Source organism: Chiloscyllium plagiosum, chromosome 27 (assembly GCF_004010195.1).
Source record: "Chiloscyllium plagiosum isolate BGI_BamShark_2017 chromosome 27, ASM401019v2, whole genome shotgun sequence".
In the NCBI taxonomy this organism is placed as follows: Eukaryota; Metazoa; Chordata; class Chondrichthyes; order Orectolobiformes; family Hemiscylliidae; genus Chiloscyllium; species Chiloscyllium plagiosum.
Genome location: NC_057736.1, coordinates 1,785,850 through 1,803,458, shown reverse-complemented (window position 1 = coordinate 1,803,458; position 17,609 = coordinate 1,785,850). Strand labels below are relative to the sequence as shown.

Below are 17,609 nucleotides of genomic sequence, written 5' to 3'. Positions count from 1 at the left end.
TTAAAGTCCCCCATTCTTATTTATCGTCTTATTTCTGTGAAGCTGCTGGATTGCGTTACATACGTGGGGTTTGAAAGTTTGACTAAAGTTAGGCTTCAGAGTGCTTGCTGCCGAAATCCTCATCTAGCTAAGGGAAATGTACAGTAATTGGAACAGGGATTTCAACCTTTCTGTATTAATTTAGCATCTTAGTAAGTGCATTGTCAGATGTTACATGCTGCTTCAGACCCTTTCCTCTGAGAATTATCCAAACCTTTATTATTTCCGAATCGCAGTGATCCCATGAGTAAAGATCCTGCCAAGTGGATTTGCCCCATGAGCCAAACGGATAGCTTGTTTCTACTGAAGAGGAAGGAGTTCCGAGACTATTGCATATTTCTTGTAAAGGGCGTATTACAGAGAAGGAAGTAATTCATTTTAATTCTAGTTCTGCTCCCGCCTCCGTGCGCCGTCCTTCCCCTTTTCATATCCTTGTGTTCACCAGGTAAGGACTCACCAGGGTCCATCCCCAACTCCTCCTCCTGCAGCCTCCGAGAGTGTGGAGGTGGCCTGTGCGTGTCCATTCAGTCCGTTTCAAGGTTCCAAGCGGGAGAGGCTAGTGCACAGTTTCATTTCAGTGGGGAAAGCTTTGCAAATGCCACGAGGACGGTTCCATCTCTGGCTAGTTCCAGACTTGCTGCTGTGCAAAAAATGCGCTTCGACAAATGGAGCAGAACATTTAAAAGGAGCTGATCTTCTCGCCTGCTGAAGTTAACGTTGGGGTGTAAAATGTGGCCGTGGGGGATCCTATTACACACCCTTTCATTTACTGGTGAGCATTTTATATTTTTAAAACATCCTGTGATAAACTTTATTCGTCATTTTATTTTAGGAGACTATTTAATGCAGTGTTTATTAGATCCGATTTTGTACATTTTCACTCGTATCAATGTCCTGGTAAGTTTATCGATGTAACTGCGTGACAGAACTGGAGTTTGTGAAGTTCATTCTTATAGCAATCCTGTGACTGAAGTGAATCTATCAAGGAGGAATCTTATGCTTTGTGAACATGAGAGGCAGTTGTGTTTTTTGCTTATTATTGATTCAGTACATCCTAGAGACATTTCATTCATGGAGTTACACTAACTCCTGATTTCTATTTTGTGTAAAATTGCTTCCTTTATTCTCAAGGTTCCTTTTTGTGTGGTTCAATGTAAAGACCTGCCTCTCTCTCTCTCTCAGTGTGGAAAAGTGAACCTGTGAACAGGTGACAAGCTGAGTCAGTCAGGCTATTTCTCGGGATTACCCTGCAGGCTGAAGTCAGTTTAATTGGAGGTGGAATGGAGGCCGCCCTCTCCAGTAAACACAAAGTCCCATGGATGCTGGAAACTTGAAATAAAAATAGAAAGTGCTGGAGTAACTCAGCAGGTCTGGCTGCATTTCTGGGGAGAGAAATAAAGTTGATGTCTCAAGTTGAGTATGACTTTTCAGATCCTTACAGTGCTGAAGAAGTTAAACAGAACTCAAAATATTAAGTTGGTTTTTCTCCCTCCAAAGATGCTGCTAGACCTGCTGAGTTTCTCTGGCATTTTTAGTTTTTGCTTCAGATTTCCACCTTCCACAGGATTTTACCTTTAACCTTCACCCTGGTCTTGAGAGAAACATTCTCCAGGGGGTTAAAGTACATTCATTCCAATTAAGTTAAGCTTCAGCACTTGGCAAACTTTAAACAATGTGGTTTCTTCTCTGAACTCCCAGAAAGGAGATGGAATTTTGGAACATTGAGTGATCTGAATTGGTTAAAACTCATGACCTTTTAAACTGTTTTGCCTTTTGTAGGGTCCTGCGCATTGATGATGTTGCCTAAACCAAGTGAGGTACAGTTTGATTCTGTCAACTTTAACAACACCCTTCGCTGGGCTCAGAAGGGATCTCCAGGAATTGTATATGACGTTGAGTATTGCATGTAAGTTCTGTTAACAACATATAGCAGCAAGACCAGGGAAGAGGAAATGCAAACAGCGGATTTGGACAGAGAACCTGAATACACTGAATTCCTGTATCTCATAAGGCATCTTTTCCCCTCTTTAAAAATATATGATTTATATATTCCTTAATGCCCATTTGAAATGACATTAGGAGTAAATTACATTCCTCTCTGATCTAGCACACTGTTGTATTTCATTGACTTGTTCAGACGGCAGAGTACAGGCAGTACTGTAACCCTGCTTTATGCATAACATAGTAAGAAATAGAAATGAGTGTAGGCCATTTGGCCCCTTGAGCCTGCTCAATAATTCAGTAGGACCTGTGGTTGATCCGACAGCTCTCACGTCCATTTTCCTTTTTTTCCCGTAACCCTTGATTCCCCGTCTAATCAAAAATCGATCCATCTCAGCCTTAAACATATAACTCTGCTCCCACATCTCTCTGTGGCAAGGGGTTCCAAAGACTCTCAATCCTCTGAGAGAAGAAATTCCTCCTCACCTTAGTCTTACCTTTTCTGAGACTATGGCCACTGGCACTAGATTCTCCCATGAGGGGAAACATTCTCTCTGTATTTACCTTGGATTTTCTCCTTAAAAGGAGAAAGGTTTCCTGAAGAAGGGCCTGTGCCCGAAACGTCGAATCTCCTGTTCCCTGGATGCTGCCTGACCTGCTGTGCTGTTCCAGCAATAAAGTTTCAACTTTTCTCCTTAAAAATCCAATATGTTTCAATGAGATCACCTCACATTCTTCCAAACTTCTAATTCCTCCCCCAATGCATACAGGTTTGATCTGCCGTTGAGTAAGATCATGATCTACTTCAAATCCACCTTCCAGCACTCTCCCTACATTTCTTACAACCTAAAATTTATCAACCTTTATCTTGAATATGGACATTTACAGCACAGAGGAGGCTGTTCAGATCATTGTGGCAGGACTGGTCAACACGGTCCTGGGCCTCCTCCATCGCCACTCCCTAACCACCCAACACCTGGAGGAAGAACGCCTCATCTTCTGCCTTGAGACCCTCCAACCACACAGCACTAATGTGGAGTTCACCAGTTTTCTCATTTCCCCTCCCCCACCTTGTCCCAGTTCAAATCTTCCAACTCAGCACCACCCTCATGACCTGTCCTACCTGTCCATCTTCCTTCCCACCTATTCACTCCACCCTCCCCTCCGACCCATCACCATTGCCCCCATCTCTATCCACCTATCGCACTCTAAACTACCTTCCCCCCACCCCTACCCCACTCCCATTTATCTCACCAGCCCCTTGGCTCACAGCTTCATTCCTGATGAAGGGTTTTTGCCCGAAATGTCGACTCTCCTGCTCCTCAAATGCTGCCTGACTTGCTGTGCTTTTCCAGCACCACACTCTGACTATACCAACCCCGTTTTCCAACTTCTGGCCCATAGCCCAGAGGCTGTGGCAATACAAATAAATAGTTAACTACTACTAAATATTATATCAGTTTCAGACGCAACCACCCTTTCAAGCCATGAGTTCCAGACCCCTACTACTCTCTGGGTGAAAAAAAACCTACTTAACTCTCCTCCTAGCCTTCTTCCTCTTTCCTAAAATCTTTGCCCCCTGGTTAATGACAGCTTAACTGTTGGAAAACCTACCCTTTCTATCTGTGCACAATCTATCAGGGCCGTTCTCAACCTTCGGTGCACCAAGGTAAATAACCTCAGCAGATCCAACCTTTCTTCATAACTTAGAGCATCCAGCCCAGGCAGCATCCTGGTAATTCTCCTCTGTACCCACTCAATTGAAATCACAGCCTTTCTATTATGTGATGACTAGATTTGCATGCAGTACTCTAGTTGCGGCCTAACCAGTGTTAATACAGATCCAGCATAACCAGCACAACAAATTATGCTTAGGATTTAAAAGACTGCTTTGAACGTGAAAATGTGGCCTGTCTGTGCAGTATATGTGGTTGATTTAGGTGGATAGGAATTTCACATTTGTTAATTTAGCATTACAGAAGCCAAACAGATTTATGCCATTCATTGGAATAAGCAGATTAGAATTGAGGGGAGTAGGCTGGGTTTTGCTTTCTAACACACTGCATTTTGTTTGCAGGTATGGGGAGAAAGTATGGAAAAATAAGCCTGAATGTCATCATATCACGGCCCACTATTGTGACTTAACAAATGAGATTGTGCAGGAGAATAACTGGTACTACGCAAGAGTGATGGCAATATCGAAAAATATCAATTCAAGCTGGTCCTTATCTGAAAGATTCTGTCCATTAGACAAGAGTGAGTATACAATCCTCATTGAGAGATGAGTAGCTTCAATCCTCTTCAACAGCATTTCATTAATCAGTGCTGAAGTAATAATTGGAATAAAGAACACACAAAAGCAGGAAATTTTTACTTAGCCATCAACCACCATTCAGCCACCATTAATATTTGCCCTCCCTGTTTTACTAACTTCATCAACACAGCATCCTGTCAGACAGTTATCTGCAGCAACATACCAAGGCTCATGCAACTACCTTAACTTGCCTACAGCATGAAAGCAGGCCACACCCTTTCCAAATCCTGACCTCCAACAACATCAAGAGCAACAGATACATGAGGACACCACCCCTTGCAAGTTCCCATCCAAGTGACTCACCATCCTGATTTAGAAACATATCACCATTCCTTCAGTATCACTGGGTCAAAATCCGGGAACTCCCCTTCCTAACATCATTGAGATATACCTGCATCAGGTGGTCTGCAGCATACCAATTCATTCGGAATAAGTTAGCATGGATAGTATATGCTACGATTCCTACATGCGGTAAATAAATATTGTCAGTCTGGAACCCTAAGTATATTCAACCAAATTCTGAAATATCGATCCACCCAATATTCTCACAGTTGAACCCCAGCAGTCTGCTTCTCAAATTGCAACTTATTGCTTCATCCCAACTACCTGAGAAACCTGTGCTCTGTAGATTACTTGATAAATGCAGTCATTCCTTTCCTAACCCAGTTTTAACACACAAACGTATGACCTTGAGTAGGCCACTCAGCCCTGAAAGCAAGCTCTGCTAGCCATGAAGATCATGGCTGATCTGATTTTAAGCTCAACCCTACAGTCTTGCATATCCCAATAACATTTCAACCTCTTGGTAATCAAGAATCCATCTACCTCTGCCTTAAAACAAATTGTTTATTATATTTTCAACCATTTTGTTTGAGTTTTGAGCAAACTTAGTGAACATAGATGCATTTTTTAATATTCCCCCGCTCCAGTTGTAGAATATTTACAAACATCTTGTTTTCACTTGTTAGTTTAGGTGTAATTCAGCTAGCATTCAGAGTTGAAGTTAAGTAGTCCGCTCATCTGTTTTGTCTCCTTAAAAGCAAGGATTTTCTTGCAGCTTATTAGTTTTGCTTGCATTTCATTACATTTTCAGCCCATAATGTAATGTCTACATTCCTGGTATTCATCTCTGGAACCAAAACAGTAATAACTTATTCCCCAGTGCAAATGTGCCTTATTTATAGTCTATAAACAAGGAAGCATTCTCTGATTTGATCAGTTTATTGGTCAGTTTCACTTGAATTCAAACTTGTCAGTGGATGATCCATACTGTCGCCCTTTGGTGCTGGATCTTTCCATTCATGGATACCATATGCATTGTGCGGAATAAATATTTTTTGTTTTAATATAAACTTCTCTGTCTTTCTCAGCTATTATTGGATCCCCAACAGTAGAGTACACAGCAGGTGACCGATTCATTACTATTCAGGTGCAGCCACCACATGTGCCACCCAAAGATGGAATGCAACGTTCTATCACGGACATTTTTCCCATTATTAACTATCGAGTGCAGCTCAACCAATCACAAACAAATAAAATGGTAAAGTATGGTGCCATTTTAGTCAAACAGCAATGTTAATAGATGGCAGATAATTTAAAATAATCAATGAGTTAGATCAGGTGGACAGTGAGAGCCTTTTTCCTCGGATGGTGATGGCTAGCACGACGGGGGGAATAGCTTCAAATTGAGGGGTAATCGATATAGGACAGATGTCAGAGGTCAGAGGTAGTTTCTTTACTCAGAGAGTAGTATGGGCATGGAATGGACTGCCTGCAACAGTTGTAGACTCACTAACTTTACTGGCATTTAAATGGTCACTGGGTAGACATATGGACGAGAATGGAATAGTGTAGGTTAGATGGGTTTCAGATTGATTTTAAAGGTCGATGCAACATCGAGGGCTGAAGGGCCTGTACTGCACTGTAATGTTCTATGTTCTATGTTCTGTGGCCTGCTGATAATCTGAGTGTGCATTGAAATGTCTTTTTATTATTTTTCAGGTATTTTTTGCATCAAGTGAAAGCTTTTATTTCAAAATCGAATCTTTAGAGCCCAATATGAACTACTGTGCAAAAGTGCAACTTAGCTTAAAACAGGGAATTTTCTTAAAAATGAGTCAACCAACCAATTTCTGTGTCCGAACCTTGCAAGGTGAGAATGTTTGTGGAAGGATTGTGTGTGAGTTACACTTCATCTTCTCCTTTAAAACACAGAGTGATGTTTTAAATATACTTTGAAATGTTCTGTCTGTGTGCAGGCCAGTTGCCAATCTGTTGCAGCTCGACAAAGAGATGACAGGAGCTTTGTTGCTAAGGTCCTGATTCAAATCATGATTTTAATCAACGTGGGTCAGAAAGGTTACGACACACATCTGGGGCAGGAGGGACTGAAATCAAACCTTTTGATACACAAGACACAAAATATGGTGGTAAAGCAAAGATAACAGGAATCGCCATGAAGAGACTTCAATCAATTTCTAATCCACCACCTTATCCCAGTTCAATCAGGATCTTACTGGAGTCCTGAATAAGTTCCCCATTTGTGTAAGTTTCCTGCATTAGATGGAGCATCTCATCTGCCTGTGTTTCATAGAATCATAAAATCCCTAAAGTGTGGAAGCAGGCCATTTAACCCATCAAGTCTATAAAGCCCCTTCAAAGACCATCCCACCCAGACCCACACCATCCAACCCTATCCCTGTAACCCTGCATTTCCCATGGCTAACCCACCTCACCTGCACATCCCTGGACACCATGAGCAATGTCAGCATGACCAGTTCACCTTACCTGCACATCTTTGGATTGTGGGAGGAAACCAGAGCACTTTGGAGGAAACCCGTACAGACACAGGGAGGATGAACATACTCAGACAGTTGCCTGAAGGTGGAATCGTAACTGGATCCCTGGTGCTGTGAGGCAGCAGTGCTAACCACTGAGCTATCATTTAGAATCAGAAATTGGGAGAAGGGATTTAATGAGACAGCTTTTCATTTACACTGTTTGAGAAAGGTGGTAAGGACAAGCCAGGGGACTATAGACCGGTGAGCTTGACATGCTGGTGGGCAAGTTGTTGGACAGAGTCTACATATGTATGGAAAGGCAAGGACTGATGAAGGATAGTCAGGATGTCTTTGTGCATGGGAAATCATGTCTCACTAACTTGATTGAGTTTTTTGAAGAAGTACAATTGCAGCATTTAAAAGGCATTTGGATGGGTATATGAATAGGAAGGGTTTGGAGGGATATGGGCCAGGTGCTAGCAGGTGGGACTCGATTGGGTTGGGATATCTGGTCAGCATGGACAAATTGGGCCGAAGGATTTGTTTCTGTGCTGTACATCTCTATGACTCTATGACTCTAAGTAATGAAGAGGATTGATGAGGGCAGAGCGATGGACATGACCCACATGGCCTTCATTAAGGTGTTCAACAAAGTTCCCCTTGTGAGACTTGTTAGGAGGGTTAGATCTCATGGAATACAAGGGAAAGTAGCCATTTGGATACAGAACTGGCTCAAAGGTAGAAGACAGAGGGTGGTGGTGGAAGATTGCTTTGCAGTCTGGAGGGCTGTGACCAGTAGTGTGCCACAAGAATCAGTGTTGGGTCCATGACTTTTCATCATTTATATAAATATTTTGGATATTAACATAGCAGGTTTGGTTTGTAAGTTTGCAGATGACAGCAGAATTGGAGGTGTAGTGGACAGCAAAGAAGGTTACCTCAGAGTACAACGGGTTCTTGATCAGATGGGCCAATGGGCTGAGAAGTGGCAAATGGAGTTTAATTCAGATAAATGCGAGGTGCTACATTTTGGAAAGGCAAATCTTAGCAGGACTTATACACTTAATGGTAAGGTCCTAGGGAGTGTTGCTGAATAAAGAGACCTTGGAGTGCAGGTTCATAGCTCCTTGAAAGTGGAGTCTCAGGTAGATAGGATAGTGAAGAAGGCGTTTGGTATGCTTTCCTTTATTGGTCAGAGTATTGAGTACAGGAGTTGAGAGGTCATATTGCAGCAGTACAGGATATTGGTTAGGCCACTTTTGGAATATTGTGTGCAATTCTGGTCTCCTTCCTATCAGAATGATGTTGTGAAACATGAAATGACTCAGAAAAGGTTTACAAGAATGCTGCCAGGGTTGGAGAATTTAAGCTATAGGGAGATGTTGAATAGGCTGGGACTGTTTTCCCTGGAGCGTCGGAGGCTGAGAGGTGACCTTATAGAGGTTTATAAAATTATGAGAGACATGGATAGGATAAATAGATAAGGTCTTTTCCCTGGGTTGGGGGGCATTCGTTTAGGGTGAAAGAGGAAAGATTTAAAAGTGATCTGAGGGGCAACATTTTCATGCAGAGGGTGGTGTGTGTATGAAATAAGCTACCAGAGAAAGTGGTGGAGGCTAGTACAATTACAACATTTAAAAGGCAATTGAATGGGTATATGGACGAGTTTCTGTGCTGTACATCCCTATGACTCTAATGGATAGGAAGGGTTTAGAGGGATATGGGCCAAGTGCTGGCAAATGGGACTAGATTAATTTGGGATATCTGGTCAGCATAGATGATTTGGACTGAAGGATCTGTTTCCATACTGTACATCTCTATGACTGTATAACTCTATGCTCTATGACTGTATGACTGAATGATTGTATGACTACATGTCTAATTCCAAAGTGGAACTGATAAAAGAAATGAATGTGGCAGTAGCAGCACCAATTTCTCATTTTATCTGGATTCTGCAGTCCCTTCAGAGGAGTTGTTAAACACTTGAAAGAGACACAGTGGAAATGGGGATGAGTCAAGTGACTTTGATGAGCCTCTGTTTATAGAGGGAACACACCATAAAGACCACAAGAAATATGATCAGGAGGAGGCCATTTGCCCCCTTGAGCCTGCTCTGCCATTCAGTGAGATCATCGCTGATCCAATGTTCCTCACATCCACGTTTTTGCCCTTTCCCTGTAGTCCTTGATTCTCCAATCAGTCAAGAATCTATTTATCTCTGCTTTAACCACATGATTGACTGAGATCTGTCCCTTGCCACTTTATGTGTTTCAGTGGAGAATGACTCTTCGCCTGGAAAACTTGAAAACATGATAAAAATTAAATTTGATTGGAAAGGTATGGGAAAGAAGCCAATTGTTCTCTCTTAATAAAATGCAGTAAATTCAAGATCCATGCAGGTGAAGTTATAAACTGGGGAACAGATCAATTTTAAATCTCTTCCCAGAGCTGTGTGAATTTTTTTGCTTTTCACTGAAGGAGCAAATCATCGACTGGATGAATGGACACATTGAAATTGCAAAATAGCTTCCTGTGTTGCAGAAATTCATTAAGTTTATTTTATTTTTGCAGAAAGAACACTGACCATCATTCTCTTAGTGACATTTGTGTCGTTTGGAATAATAATCACTGGAATATTTAGCTGTGTGGCATCCTGTTACATAAAGCACCATAGAACATTGCCTCAGTCTTTGGTATGTTCAGTTTATTTTATCTAGATCTGACCAGTGTTTTTGTACGTGATAACATGGGGAAGTGGAGGAGACCATCAATTCCTTAGGGAGAAAATGAGAACTGCAGATGCTGGAGATCAGAGTCAAGAGTGTGGTGCTGGAAAAACGCAGCATGTCAGACAGCATCTGAGGAGCAGGGGAATCAATGTTTCGAGCATAAACTCCTGATGAAGAGCTTATGCTTGAAACATCGATTCTCCTGCTGTTCGGATGCTGCCTGACCATCAATTCCTCAGGCTTGTTCCATCATTCAATAAGATCCTGGTTGTTCAGCATCATTTAACCAACTTTACTCCAGAGATAATGTCTTTCTAATACCTACTGATCTCAGTAGGAAAGGTTTCACTTGTCTTCACATTCACAGCTGCTTAGACATTGCGGTCTAAATTTCCACCACCCTTTGTATGAAAAAATGTTTCCTGATTTCACTCATGAATGGTCTCCTTCTAAGTTCTAAACTGTTTCTTTATCCACATGATATGGGCATCATTGGCTGGGCCAGCATTTATTGCACATCCCTAATTGCCCTTGAGAAGGTGTTGGTGAGTTGCCTTTGTGAATTGCTACAGTCCCCAGCCTTTAGGGACACCCACATTATGTTCCCCAGAGAATGCTGTTTCTTTGTATCCACCCTATCAAACCTTTTATAACTTTAAACACCACAATTGGATCACCTATCAACACATATGTTAGTTATATTTGAAAGGATAGCCTTTCTTGGACTCTAGCAGGAGTGATTATTTCCCAGCCTTTTGAATTCAGTGAAAGGATTTCCCACACCAGGATCAGGAAGATCTGAATTAGGTGCAGGATTACATTCACAATCCGTCATAACATTTAATCGTAAAAAGCCAATAGATATCCTTTTATAGACATATAAATCATTTGAACCACATCTCAGGTTCCAGACCATTTCAAAAGTACTCTAATTTTATCCTACTGAATGCAGAAGGAAAGAGGTTTCAATAAATAAGTACAATTAATACCAGGATGAGCTCATGAGCTATGATTCAAGGTTAAACTAATTCCATTCTTTGAACAATAAATGGCTGAATTCTAACAGCCACATGAAACACTCGTCACCATTTTCCTATTATAATCTGTCATCTGTTGAATATCTTAACAGTTAAATCTTGCTATTTTTGTGATCTTACATGATTGTGCATTTAGTATAAATTGCCCAGAAAGTTTTGATGAATAAAATATAAAGAGTTCTCAGATATGTATTAGCCTTGGAAGAAGTACGATGTCAGTTTAAATTGCGGGAGAAACTCAGCAGGTCTGGCAGATTTGTGCAGAGAGGAACAGAGTTAATGTTTCAAGTCGAATATGCCTCTTCTTCAGAACTGTGATGAAGATACTGGTCACCCTGGGACAGAAAGCATGTTATTATACTGAAAGGCTGCAAAAAAGATTGACAAGAGACTGGATGTTTTGAGTGATAAAGAAAGGCTGGATAAGCTGGGACTTTTTCCCTGATGTGTAGGAGACTGAGAGGCAGCCTTATGGAGGTTTATGCAATCATGAAAGACATTAATTAGGCCTCATTTGGAATGCTATGTCCACTTAGAACATAGAACATTTCAGCACAGTACAGGCCCTTCAGCCCTTCTTGTTGCACCGACCTGTGGAACCAAACTGAAGCCCATCTAAGCTACACTATTACATTATCATCCATTTGTTTATCCAATGACCACTTAAATCCCCTTAAATTTGACAAGTCATCTTCTGTTGCAGGCAGTGCGTTCCACACCCCTAGTACTCTCTGAGTGAAGAAACTACCTCTGACATCTGTCCTACATCTATCACACCTCAATTTAAAGCTATATTCCCTCATGCTAGCCTTTACCATCCAAGGAAAAAGGCTCTCACTGTCCACCCTATCTAACCCTCTGATGATCTTACATTTCTCAATTAAGTCATCTCTCAACCTTCTTCTCTCTAATGAAAACAGCCTCAAGTCCCTCAGCCTTTCCTTATAAGACCTTCCGTCCATAGCAGGCAACATCCTAGTAAATCTCCTCTCAACCCTTTCCAAAGCTTCCACATCTTTCCTATAATGCAGTGACCAGAACTGTACGCAATACTCCAAGTGCGGCCGCACCGGAGCTTTGTACAGCTGCAGCATGACCTTATGGCTCCGAAACTCAATCACTCCACCAATAAAAGCTAACACACTGTAACGCCTTCTTAACAACCCTATCTACCTGGGTGGCAACTTTCAGGGATCTATGTACATGGACACCGAGATCTCTCTGCTCATCTACACTACCAAGAATGTGACCATTAGTTCAGTACTCTTTATTCCTGTTGCTCCTTCCAAAGTGAATCACCTCACATTTTTCTGCATTTGCCACCTCTCAGCCCAGCTCTGCAGCTTATCTATGTCCCTCTGTGACCTGCAACATTCTTCCGCATTCTCCACAACTCCACCACAAATTTATTAATACACCCTCGTCCAGGTCATTTATAAAATGACAAACAGCTGTGGCCTCAAAACAGATCCTTGTGGGACACCACTAGTAACTGGACTCCAGGATAAGCATTTCCCATCAAACACTACCCTCTCTCTTCTTGCAGCCAGCCAATTTCTGATCCAAACCGCTAAATCACCCACAATCCTATGCCTCCGTATTTTGTGCAATAGCCTACTGTGGGGATACCTTATCAAATGCCTTGCTGAAATCCATATACACCACATCCACCACTTTACCCTCATCTGCCTGTTTGGTCATCTTCTCAAATAACTCAATAAGGTTTGTGAGGCACAACTTACCCTTCACAAAACCATGTTGACTATCCCTAATCAACTTATTCCTTTTGAGATGATTATAAATCCTATCTCTGATAATCCTTTCCAACACTTTATCCACAACTGAAGTAAGGCTCACTGGTCTATAATTATCAGGGTTTCCTCTACTCCCCTTCTTGAACAAGGAGACAACATTTGCTATCCTCCAGTCTTCTGGCACTATTCCTGTAGACAGTGACGATATAAAAATCAAAGCCAAAGGCTCTGCAATCTCCTCCTTGGCTTCCCAGAGAATCCTAGGATAAATCCCTTCTGGCCCAGAGGACGTATTTTCACACTTTGCAGAATTGTTAACACTTCCTCCTCCATCCGGTCTAGTAGCCTGTACCTCAGTATTCCTCTTGACAACATTGTTTTTTTCCAGTGTGCAAAAAATATTCATTTAGCACTTCCCCTATCTCCTCGGACTCTATGCATCACTTCCTACTACTGGTCTTCCTTCTATAAGAAAGATGTTGTTAAGCTTGAAAGGGTTCAGAAAAGATTGCCAGGGTTGGAGGCTGAATAGGCTGGGGTTATTTTCCCTGGAGCATCAGAGGCTGAGGGGTGACTTTATAGAGGTTTATAAGATCATGAGGGGCATGGATAGTGTAAATAGACAAGGTCTTTTCCCCAGAGTAGGGCAATCCAAAACTAGAGGGCCTAAGTTTAAGCTGAGCGGGAAAAGATATAAAAGGAACCTAAGGGGCAATGTTTTTACACAGAGGGTGATGTGTGTATGCAATAAGCTGCCAGAGGAAGAGGTGGAGGCTGGTACAGTTACAACATTTAAAAGGCATCTGGATGGGTATATGAATAGGAAGGGTTTAGGAGGGATATGAGCTAACCACAGGCAAATGGGATTAGTTCAGTTTAGGAGATCTGGTCGGCTTGACAAGTTGGGCCTAAGGGCCTGTTTCTTTGCTGTATGACTCTATGACTGTGATCTACTGCATTTCTCCAGCATTCTTGGTGTTTGTTTCAGATTTCCAGCATCTGCAGTATTTTGCTTCTATACAATGTTCCTCCCGCCACCCCCCTTGCAGGCTGCAATTTGCAGAATTAATTGCTTTATTTTGTTCTTGGTCCAATGTCAGCATTTAGACAATGAACAAGGCTAATCCATGCTCTTGCACTGAGAGCCACTTATGTGACAGCTATGCTGCTCCTTCTAAACTCCAAGATTTGGTGTCACAGGTTTCCAGCAGAGAATATTACAGAGCCAGAAGAAAGCATTGCTTTCGACAAGACATCATGTTCTGCAGGAACTTCTCCAGCATCACATTTCTCACAAATATTTGCCTACTGAACTACATTTTTCGAAACTATCAAGGGATATCCAGTTAACATTACTTCATTTGTATTTGTCTTAATTACAGAATTTAGATCACATCCTCTCACAGAAGTGTGCCTTCCTGAAACAACCTCCACCAACATTACAGCTGGCCACTAGTTATAAGAAAGAATCATTTCGATTTGAGCAAGTTGTTCGTCTGGATGAAATAAATCTTTTGAAGTATGACTCTAATGAAATGGAAGAAGTTATGAAAACAAAGCAGCACAACTTGGTAACACAGCCTAATTCCTACGCACCACAAAGTCATACCAGAATAATGAAGGCAAACCGCCCAAGCGCCACTGATTGCGAAATTCAAAATAATTCTTCCTCCAAGCCAACTGATGCTGGATGTTGTGCACCATATTGTCCCCAGGTTACTGTCAGGCTGTCAAACAGTACATGTTCCAGTCAGAATAGCTCCCAGGCACTGACTCAAAATTATGCTACAATTGTACACTTGACACCTCAGAGTTCAGCCAAATTAAACACCGATTCAACAATATGCAGTGCGCAGAATGTGTCTGTAAATGCTTTACAGACAATGAATGAAGACATTGTTTATAAAAATAAGGAACTAATGTTCCAAAATGGTCAAGAATTAGAAATGCAGAAATTAAAAGTAAAGGAGGAGAAGCCATCATTTGTCTCATTGCTTCACAACAAACAACGATCATATCAAACTAAACAGAAGGAGATCCAGCCACTGGAAATACCATTGTTGCTTTCGTTGAAAGATGAAAATCAAATCAACCCACCATTCTTCAAAAATGGACAATCAAACAACAGCCAGTCATTTTTATCATTGGTAAACAACAATGTAGATGTTCTGTGTTTGCACTCTGACAGAATGGATGATCAACCAATAAAGGTTTCCTTAACAGACATGTTACAAACTGACCTGAAAGATGAACAAGTAACAAAGACTAACCCGTTGGAGAATGACACATTCACTGCAGAGCTCCTTGTCAATCCTGAATGGGACGTTGGATACAAAGGGCATCTTTTGACATACCATTCATCAAAGAGGGAAGGCCAAAAAACAGATGCATCATTTTTACAAGCATTACAGACAAATGCTATGATGGAAGGTTGTAAATTTCTTGATGACTGGGAAATCCAGGTTCACATGGATGATTAGGTACCCTTATATGGAGTTCTGATCATGTATAAATACAGAAAATAGAGAAACTCAGCTGATAGGGCAGCATCAGTGGAGAGACAAAGAGTTTAAGGGGCATGATCTTCCTTCTTTTGGTTTCACACGATCCAATTGGAAGTGTTGTCTATAGATGAACTATTTCTCAACTGTATGAAATATATTTGGACCAATAGGATTCCTGCTGCTAAGCAGAATGAGGAACCGATCTTTCATTTCCTGCCCCAGTTCAGCCAACTCCAGATTTAAATTTCTGGTGGCAAAGAAATATGCCTCCCATGGGTGACAGCCCTTTACCCCTTACTCCCCAGATAGGGATTCCTGTCTTAGAACACAAATTACATTCAGCTGTAAACCATTCCTCTGGATGTCCATTACCAGCTCAAGAGTGTATTCTTCCAGTTAACCCAGACAGGGGATGCTCTGGGCCTCAGGAATTTTCTTTTATTCTTTCACGGGGTGCGGACCTTGCTTACAAGCCCAGCGCCTGTGCCCTGGTCACCTGGTTACCCTTGAATTGAGTGGCATGCTCAATCATTTCAGAGTCAGTATAGTCACACATAGGCCACACAGAGTAAGTAAGGATGGCATTCTTCCTTCCCTACAGGGCATTAGGAAACCAGATGCGTTTTTGTCAGAATCTGTCAGATCACGTTGTGAGGCAAGTTTAGTAACTGGATATGAATCGTGCCCAGCCTTTCTGACAGAGTTTGAACCCATATCCCCAGAGCAGTAGCTTAGCAGCAGTGAATTGGCTCAAGGCTACGTCTCCCTCAAATGCAGTGTGCAGTCTGATCATTCATATAGCACAGCCTCAGGCTCCCACTCTGCAATGAGTTAATATGGAGGCCTCAATAATTCAAGGTAAAATCCTCCTGTCCTTTCATATTAACTTTATAGTAATGTGACGGTCTTTGAACAAACTTTCTGGTTGCTTTTAGAAATGTTTTCATCATTATTTATTATCTGTTATTACATTTGTGGAAGTTATTGTCTAATGTATAATTTGCTTTTTTCATTTATAAAATCTTGAGCGCTTCATTTTTTGATGGAGTTTTATGCACCCATTCCTGTTAGTATGTCTTAAACTGACATTTCATTTGTGAGGTCTGTAAAGACTTGCTACACCACAACCATCTTTTGTAAGACTGGTCCATTTCACTGGTGAAGAAGCATGACTTACAAATGATCCAACAAAAGTTACCATCGGCCATCTAATAACGTGAAGGAGGGATGTTTCAGAGCTTTTGTACACTACATCAATCTGTAACACAGGTTCAGAGAGCAAAGAAATTTTAGAATCCATATTCACACTCATTTGTCTCTCTCTCTCTAGTTTCTGATTTTAGCAGAGGTTCTGATTTGTCCATCAATGGGGCAATTGCTAAAGATAACCTTTTCAAAGCTCCAGATGCAAAAAAAAATCACAGAACAAACCAGACAAGAAGAAATATCGAAATGGAAACAAATTGGCTCCATTTCAGGAGCTGTATTGCTGGGGCATATCATATAATTGTCACCTCCCCATTCACATTAAAGGTGTTAGGAGAGTGGTAAATAAATACAGGGAAGAATGCATCGGGGAAATGTCCCATCCTGTACTGTGTAATTTTTCATGTTTTAAAGTATGCAGGGTAAAGTTCAATGTGAGAGACACATTGGAACAGATGCAGGAACATGTAGAAAGACACGTTGGAACAGATTATCTTCTCAATATTCCTCGCATTCAATGCCTTTTACATTCAGGTCCACCCTCAGAGTAATTGAGATTTTAAGTTCAAGAACAGACCATTTGTTCTAACGTGCCTGTGCTGGCCATTTTTAACTCATTGGATAATGCAACCATGCAAATTGTTTTGTTACAGCAAAGTTCTTACATAAGCAAAATGTTCCACAGCATCAGTAATATTAATGTAAAATAACCATCTCTTTAATATTGTGAAGTCATGGGAATCCATAATTCATATTGCCACCCAGTGTCAAATATTATCAGTCTTGTAACAAGCATATTTATGATATTGCAAGTTAGCATCTGCATAAATTCATAGGCAAACCAGAAAATTCCAGATGGTGGAAATCGGAACTAAAAACAAATACCGTAATTTTTCAGCAGGTCTGGCAGTATCTGGAGAGGCGATTAAGCAGAGTGAACTTTCAGGTTGATGACCTGCCATCATTTGAAAAGTTCTGAAGGGTCACTGGACCTGAAACGCTAATTCTGATTTCCCTCCAGATATGCTGCCAGACCTGCTGAGTTTTTCCATCAATTTCAGTTTTTGATTCATCTTTTTTGTTTGTTTTAAGGCTCAGAGCATCTTGCTTTACCTTCACCTCTGTCAGTAAGTTAATGGCCTCAAAATTATATGCAAAACATGTCAGAGAAACTCAGTAGGTCTGGCAGTATCTGTGGAGAGAAAACCCGAGTTAAACATTTCAAGTTATATATGATATCTTCCGAAGATTTGCAGACCTGAAGAAGTCTTTTCAGGTTTAAAATGTTAATTCTGTTATTCTCTC

General features: G+C 41.3%; 1 protein-coding gene across 1 annotated transcript; it reads left to right on the top strand.

Moving 5' to 3' along the window:
• The first annotated feature begins 73 nt into the window (after nt 1-73).
• LOC122563470 (interleukin-22 receptor subunit alpha-1-like) lies at nt 74-17,321 on the top strand. Its single transcript, XM_043717222.1, has 7 exons — nt 74-811; nt 1,819-1,945; nt 4,058-4,236; nt 5,665-5,834; nt 6,296-6,446; nt 9,646-9,767; nt 13,977-17,321. The coding sequence occupies exons 1-7, from the start codon at nt 769-771 to the stop codon at nt 15,072-15,074; spliced, it is 1,890 nt and encodes a 629-aa protein (XP_043573157.1). The 5' UTR covers nt 74-768; the 3' UTR covers nt 15,075-17,321.
• The last annotated feature ends 288 nt before the right edge of the window (nt 17,322-17,609 follow it).

Coding starts and splice junctions, on each gene's coding strand:
- LOC122563470 (XM_043717222.1), top strand. CDS start 769: ATGTGGCCGTGGGGGATCCTATTACACACCCTTTCATTTACTG. Junction 5,835..6,295: donor AATCACAAACAAATAAAATG/GTAAAGTATGGT, acceptor ATTATTTTTCAG/GTATTTTTTGCATCAAGTGA. Junction 6,447..9,645: donor CTGTGTCCGAACCTTGCAAG/GTGAGAATGTTT, acceptor TTATTTTTGCAG/AAAGAACACTGACCATCATT.